Source organism: Cicer arietinum, chromosome 3 (genome assembly GCF_000331145.2).
Source record: "Cicer arietinum cultivar CDC Frontier isolate Library 1 chromosome 3, Cicar.CDCFrontier_v2.0, whole genome shotgun sequence".
In the NCBI taxonomy this organism is placed as follows: domain Eukaryota; kingdom Viridiplantae; phylum Streptophyta; class Magnoliopsida; order Fabales; family Fabaceae; genus Cicer; species Cicer arietinum.
This window is the reverse complement of record NC_021162.2, coordinates 72,915,713-72,924,173: the sequence shown is the minus strand read 5'-3', so window position 1 is coordinate 72,924,173 and position 8,461 is coordinate 72,915,713. Positions and strand designations below refer to the sequence as shown.

The following is an 8,461-nucleotide window of genomic DNA, read 5'->3' as shown; positions in this document are numbered from 1 at the left end:
GAATGCCGTGTGCTTAGTGGTGGATCCAATTGATGTTTTTATATATGTTAAATTACTTTTTGTATGGTTATTGAGAATTGGATACTTTACGGCCATTGCACATGTTGGAGCATTAGATTTAGATTTAGAGATATAAATTAAAACTTTTATATGTATATCTAACATTCTCTTGTGGTGCACCGTGCTCACCTAGTTATGAGTGGAAATAGGTCAACCAATTATCAAAGGTTTATACCCTAGTCTGTAATAGGCCAAGGCCAAATCAACTTAGTTTGTATATATTTAGTTAAATAAAATTCACTATAGGTTATTGAAAAAGTCTTTTAACCCTGTCAAACTAGTTTACTTGATTAAATATAAATAAAAAATTTATTATTATTTTTATTATGATATTAAGTTTTTTTTTTTTTGTTAAATTAAAAATTTGTTAATATTTTTTATAATTCAAACATACTAGTTTACGTCGATGTTTGACATATTAAAAAGTATTATTATTAAATAGAATTAAAATATGGTGTGATATTCTAAAAGAAAATATTATATATCAAAATAGAATTTAAATTCATTGACATGTTAATTTTTTCGTTTATTTACAAAAGCCTACATAAAGGTGGTGTAAACTTTCATCAAACAATAGTGAAGTAGACGTTTAAACAAATTTTCAAACTTTGTCGTACTTTGAAAAATGTCTATTCAGACTCGGAGCTAACTTTTTCAATGTAGGTCAAACTCATGTCTTATTAAGTCTAATTGGATCTAACATATTTTTAACCTTACGTGCAGTACATATATGGTTTGTCATTTTTTACTTTTGATTGTTTTTCTATATTTAAGGTGAGAAGATGGTGTTCTTATGCAAGATATTATGGCTCAAAAAACACTTAAAAAAATTATTTATATTTGTCTCTTTCTAATGACATCGATGTGATTTGAACGGTTGATTCGTCATTCTTTATATACTGCATTAACCATTTGCATGTACGATTTACAAAATGATTGTCAAGGCAAGAAATAGTATACAACAAAAATTATAAATTGCATATATGTAAAGAACAAGAATAAAAAATAACTAGAAAAATAAAATAAAAAAGATATATAAATGGGGAAGCGTCACACTAAAGCTAATGTGAAGAAAATGAATTACAAATCTTGAGGAAATAATCACCAATTAACAAAAAGAATAATCCATTATACAACAAAAAAAGGGATGTATGTTCTCAAATAAAATAAAAAAAATTATTTTCAAAATTCAAGCTCTCTTTAATTCACTAATTTCGAAATATATATCAAGAAGTACCCTTTTTTAAAGGAAATAAAGGAAGTCGCATTTATTAGGATTTGTCTTGGTTGCAAGTGTAACAACTACTCTTTTTACTATCTTGTGCCTTATTAATGAGTTGGAGGTTACAAACCTCAAAAATACTCCATTAGCTATGTAGCATCGAAGGTTGATTTCTTCTGCACCAAATAAGTGATATTGCACCCTTGTTAGGTCTCTTGGTACCACTCTTTTCAAATGCATATGCACCTCATTTGTAGTCTTGGTTTATGCACCGTCCAGCCCATTATTTATTAATTGAAAATAACACACTAAAACTAAATATTTTGGGCCTAGTCCTATGCTTCAGTATCCAACACATTTTATTACAATTTAGTTTATAAATCAAACAATAAAAAGAAAAGTACAGCCCACTATTCTTAATCATGTCCTCAATTTCTATGCTTTTGTTCTCATAAAAGAGGCCTAATTTTCTCTTCAATCTAAAATAAGATTTGTAGACAGTTTTCGAAATTTTCTTAACATACCAAATATCATATCAATGGAACATCCAAAGCTCAAGATATAGCTAAAATAAATTAGAGGCATCAGCATCTATAAAAATTATACTTTCAACCAAAATTTTGGATCTTTTGTTCTATTACTTGATTGATTCTTCTTGTATAAGGTGGACATTTTAGGATATCATCACATCTTTATTAATAAAAACTTTATTTAAGTGAAAGGATATATCTTTAAACCCGTTTTTTTTTATTACCTGGCCTTATTTTCTTAGATTATTGTATACAATTATTATGTAAGAAGTTCAAATGTACTCTTGACCCCCCTTGTTTTTCAATTGTACAATTTTGAGTTTAATTTTTTGAATATTTTTAATCTTTTTTTGATTTCTTAGTCTCCAACTCAAATTTTGACTAAGATTTTGCTAATGTGAATTTTTTAAATAGGTGGACTAAAGTGTAAATTAATAAATTGAATTAAAAAAAACAAACAAACCAACCGTTAAACCTAGTCATTTAATGAGCATAAACATAAATACATCAAATTGACTAATTTTATACTATATTTAAAACTAGAGTAGTAAGTAGTATAAAAATGAAAATTAATTTAACCGAATAAAATGTTTTCAAAATAAATAACTAACTTGATAACAACAAAAATTTTATTTAAAACTTTAAATTAAATTAAGTTAACTGAAGTAGTTTTGCCTTTCTATAACAGTCAAATCCTTCACATACTTTATTCAATTAAATTTATATATCCTCTTAGAATGAATGGGATGTTATACTAGATAGGGCTATAGCAGGTTGGTTTGGGCTGACTTTAGCCAAAATCAAAATTCAAACTCTATTATATAATATTAATTCGGATTGAATCAAACTATTTATTTTTGGATTGAATTGGATACTGTTTATTTTTGGATTGAATTGGATACTGAGTTTCCCACTTTTTTTTTTAATATAATTGTTAATGGTAAGTATCATATTCTTTCTAAAAATATGGTATAATTTATTTTTACTATTTTTTTTAACATTTTATATATATAAAATATTTGCATTGCCAACATAGATTCATCATAAAAAGAATGAGAGTATTAAAATTATAAAATTCATCATAAAATATTTGCATTGCAAATATAAACATAACCAAAGTTACAAGATTTCTAAAATTGCATAAAAATATTTTCTCCATAAAGTTATCAAATAATTTTTAAAAAATTAATTACCTGAATAAAATGTGTTCAGTATGATTTTATTCAGCATCCAATTTTTTTTAACAGTTTGCTATTTTGCACAATCAAGATCGTTCATTCACATGGATCTATCTAACTCACCTGTTTTTTTAGATTAATTCGAGTTTAGTTAGTTGAGTTGCCTCAACTCATACAGAATCATAATACTAAATACATGTATTAATTTTGAAAGGGGTTTTTCATTTGTTGATTGAACCTTTGGATTCTTTTAAAATAAAGTCTAATTTTATTCTCACCCTACCAAACAAGGCATTGTATCCATTAAGACACTTTATTAGTGAGGGGTTAGTTATTATCCATTCATTTCTCAAATTTTAGTTATACGTGGAGATGGTGTGATGTAAATTTTATTGTTTATGATATAATGTGATTTAAAAAAAATATTAAAGACAATATTATAGCGTTACTTATGAAAAATAATTCATAATTTGAAAATCACGGTCTTTGAAATTAAGACATGTCTATTAATATACACAAATATTTATTTTGAGGAAAATATAACCTAATAATTTATTAGTTTAGAAGTTAGAATCTAGAAGAAAAATACATTAGAATCTAAAAAAAAAAGATTAGAATCTAAAAGTAATCTGGGCCATTCAGCTGATCTTGGATATGATTAAGTTTCGAATTATTTATTGGATTAAACGATAATGGTAAATGCAATGGCTGTTTCTTTTTTCCAAGTGAATGGATATTTTCGAAAGGTTTAGAAAGCAGTGACAGTGAGACGTGGGTTTACCAATTTTTTATAATAGAATAGTGACAATTTCTTATTAAGTGAATCAATATTTATTAATACTATTTTTTTATAACACAATTAAACACGTCATATTAATATTGATTTATTTATCACTTATTGTTCGCAACATACTATTACTATTTTATACTTGTGTAGTAACTAAATCAAACAATTGAAGGTGGAATAATTTTAGTTAGCTCATATGCACGAAGTAAGAAATACCGCCACTAATTAGATCAAATAGTAGAAAAAAAATCAATTTTTTTATAATAAATTTCACTTTAATAAAAACATATTTTAATTATAACATCTTATAAATAAAAATGACACTCATCATCGTGAGATAGATAAAATAAAAAGAAGACCAACTAGATCCACGACATTCTTTCGTGATCACTACATACCGAACCTCAAGTGGTTACTTTTTTTTTTATTAGGAATTCCTCAAATGGGGAGTTAATAATTAATGGATTGGTTAATTATAACTTTAGGGGTCAACACTACATTCCGCTATAGGATGGTACTCATATAGGTATAAATTTATATAATTGTTTCATTTAGTAAAATTTATTTATTTAATATATACTTAATTTTGAGATAACAATATACTAACATTTGCTTATATGTATGTATTTATATTAAATGAGAAAGTACAATATCTAAATTTTATGACATTCTTTTAACTATTTGAAGGTCTATTTATGAAAAAGAAATAGATAATAATTTAGTAGTTAAAATAATAAATGTATATATATATTTTTCACTTTTATAAATGAATTTATTACATTGCTTAATAGAAGAAGTATGTAGACTGGAATACGAAAAATTAATTTAACACATTGTTTAAAAGAGTAGTGGTGAATGAGTTATATTCTATTCTTTTTTCTCTTTTGTTTTTTAATAAAAAGTTTGTTTTTTAATAAAAAGAAAACGATGAATATGCAAATATACTCGTAACATCAAATAAAAACATAAATTCAATATCATTAAAATTAAAAATGATAAATCTACAAATATATTTATAATATTTATGTTAATAACATAATACAACATAATATTTACAAATAATGTGACAAAATCAAAGTGATTGGCGTACACATGTCTTTGGATCTGCAATGTTGACAATCTAGTTATGAATTGAATCAATAATTGATTGAAATTGATCTATCAATTTAAACCAAACGTACAAACACCACACTAATATAAAAAATAAAACATCGATTTGATACGATAAAATCACGAAAAATAACTTAATTTGTGTGGAAAATATTTATTTAGACTAAAACGAAGGAAACAAAAACAATAAAACACATAGGTGATTCTATGTCAAGAAATAACTGAAAAACCAACCTTTTTTTTTTTATGAATGAAGAAGAAAAGAGAAATAAAAGTTTACAGAAAACGTAAAGCTATCTTCCTAAAAAAGTTAGAGCAATAGGAATAATTATATTCTATTCTATACGATACTCAACGTGTTGACAGTTGATAAGAAAAAATTGGAGAGAAAAATGTAATTAAAAAAATCAGGATAAAAAAGTAATTTTTTTTAATATTTGCAGTTTTCTATTAAAAATGAATAATAGATGAGATATCAGATATTAAGTGATAAAGAAAGTGAATATCAGTTTTATATAATATAAAAGCGGAATATTTGTCAAAAGTAAATGTCAAATCAAATTATAGTTGTTTTGAAATTATAGTTAGATAATAGTTAAGTGTTAAGTTGTCAAATTATAGTTGCCATTATAGATTCAAAGTAAATATAAAAATTTGTTGAGAAAATTTTGTAAGATTAAAAAACATATTTTTATTAATAATTAATAAATAAAATTTGAAAATATTTTTTTATTTTTTGTTTTTGGTTTATAGATGTTATATATTTTAGGATGTTATTTTTTAAGTTTTGATTATAGTTTTTAAATCACTAATTTTGTTCTCTTTTTTTAAGATAAAATGATTAATCTCCCTTTAAATATAAAATTATAAATATTATAATATTTAATTATATAAATCAATATATGTATATATCATCTAACATATTATACATGTAATATTAAAATATAATGTCAAATGTGCGTATTATAATATTATTACAAAAATATTGTATAAATCAAACTTTATCAAAAATTAATTTTTTAAAAATTCAAAGAAATTTATGCTGCGAAAACCTAACCCGTGCTTGATAATATATATATATATATATATATATTTTTTTTTTTTTAAATTAAATAAATTTATTAAAGTGGTAACACATTCCTTATTTGTTAGGGCTATACACTAGTATTATTTAGTTCTACTCATTTCTATTTTTCGAGATTCAATGTTATAATGTTTTGTTGATGTAAATTTCACCATAATTAACTTATTTAACTTTGAAGTATATGTTCAATCTAACATTTTAAATTTTATAATTGAATTTAGACTTCTGAGTTCAATATCATAATATTAGGTGTATAAGTAACTATGTTACTTGATTATATCACTAAACTTATATCATTTAATTCCATTGTTACTTATTTTTTGAGTTTTAACATTATAATGATTTTCTAAAAATTATTTCAATTATTTTTTTTAATTTAATTTATATGCATTATCAAAAAAATTTTTAAACCATCGACAAATTATAATTAGTTATGTGAATAATTTTATAAATAATTAATCATTGTCATAAAGAGTATTACTTTAGGTGTTATTTATATATATTTATATATATATAAAGAGTATTGTCTATTTATATATATATATTAAAAAAGAATTATCAAAATACACCAACGTAATGTTATACTACTCAATAACATTTTAATCGGTAAAAAAAATTTATAAAATCTACCATGAAATTGAAAGTTTATATCATACATATCATCTATGTAAAAATCTAAAATCGTATAATGTGTTATTGAGATACATGAGAATTAACGTTTATGCATTTTTGTTAAACTTCATTAACTTTGTGAAGTTGAATCATCAATCAAATGATTTTAGATTTTTGTAAATTTTGACATGAGTGGTCTATAGAATATAAATTTGCAATCCAACGATAAATTTTATAAAATTTGTATGAGTAAATATATTATTAAACAATGTAACATTATATAATTTGATCCCTCCCCTATATTAAAATATTTGACTACCTCAAAGAAATTAAGTTAGTTTTGCCAAAGGATTGATGTGATCTATTGATGATTTAATAAAAATACAAATTTAATTTACACACATTATCAATAAATCATACGTTAGATTATTATTAAAATTTGATTTTTATCATAATTCTTTCTAAAATATCACGCATGTGATTAATCATAATGTGTTGCAAAAAAGTTACATTAAGTTTAAATATACACGGATGGAGAAAAAATAAAGTGTTTGAAAATTAGGTGTCCATGTATCATTTCTCTTACGCATAAAACTACCATCTTTAAACTATCATTAACTTTCACACACCCATTTAGTTATATATATACATATCAAATGAAGAAAACACAGAAAGAGGAGAAAGAATGGAGAAAAATGATGAAAGAGTAATAATTGTTGGAGCTGGGCCTTCTGGTCTCTCTGTTGCTGCATGCTTAACAAACAAATCTATTCCTTACATAATTCTTGAAAGAGAAGATTGTTTTGCTTCTCTATGGAACAAATATGCATATGATCGTCTTCACCTTCACCTCAAAAAACATCTTTGCCAACTCCCTCACAAACCATTTCCTTCTTCTTTTCCATCATACATTTCTAAGGATAAGTTTCTCCAGTACTTAGAAGACTACGTTTCTCATTTCAAAATCAACCCTCTGTACCACAGAACAGTGGATGTTGCAGAGTATGATCAAGATTCTCAGAAATGGAAAGTGAAAGCTATGAATAAGGTTTGTGGTGAGATTGAGGAATATGATGGAAGATTTTTGGTGGTGGCTACTGGAGAAACTAGTGATCCTTTTATACCTGAAATTGAAGGGTTGAAAAGTTTCACTGGAAAGGTGATTCATTCAACTGAGTATAAGAATGGAAAAGAGTTTAAAGATGAACATGTTCTTGTTGTTGGATCTGGGAATTCTGGCATGGAAATTGCATTGGACCTTATCAACCATGGTGCCAAAACTTCCATTGTTGTTCGAAGTCAGGTAATTGCCATTTTTATTAATAAAATTTGTTAAATTTAGGTTTTATAAGTTTGAGTTAAAAAAGTTATATGCATAATATGATTGATTAATTATGCAATGGAATGTGCACAGTTTCATTTGATATCAAGAGGGATGATGGATTTGGGGTTGTTTCTGATGAAGTATTTATCGTTGGGCACAGTGGACTCACTCATTGTGATGCTTAGTTGGATAGTTTATGGGGATATCACGAATTATGGGCTTCGCCGGCCCAATGAGGGCCCCTTTTATATGAAACTCAACTACGGCAAGTATCCAGTTGTTGATGTAGGAACCTATCACAAAATTAAGTCTGGAGAGTTAAAGGTACATCTTTTTTCGGTTTCACATAAATAATTAGCTGATTCTGAAATTTAGACAAATATCTGTATTGTTAAATTGGACGTCATGTTTTGAATTGGAACGCAGAACATTACATTTGTATGAGTTATTTACGGTGATAATTGAAAAAAAAGCGTACTAGAAATTGAGAGAATCGTTCATTTTAAGACAATTTTATTTTTGCAAATAATCGATTATTGTAGGACAGAAAGAGG

At 25.1% G+C, this 8,461-nt stretch overlaps 1 protein-coding gene across 1 annotated transcript in view; it reads left to right on the top strand.

Moving 5' to 3' along the window:
* Nucleotides 1-7,168: 7,168 nt before the first annotated feature.
* LOC101496943 (probable indole-3-pyruvate monooxygenase YUCCA10) overlaps nucleotides 7,169-8,461 on the top strand; it is a 2,989-nt gene continuing 1,696 nt past the window's right edge. Inside the window, exons 1-2 of the mRNA XM_004494264.4 lie at nucleotides 7,169-7,886; nucleotides 7,998-8,231. Of these exons, the coding sequence (XP_004494321.1) occupies nucleotides 7,269-7,886; nucleotides 7,998-8,231 (852 nt within the window). The 5' untranslated portion in view covers nucleotides 7,169-7,268. The remainder of the gene's footprint in view (nucleotides 7,887-7,997; nucleotides 8,232-8,461) is intronic.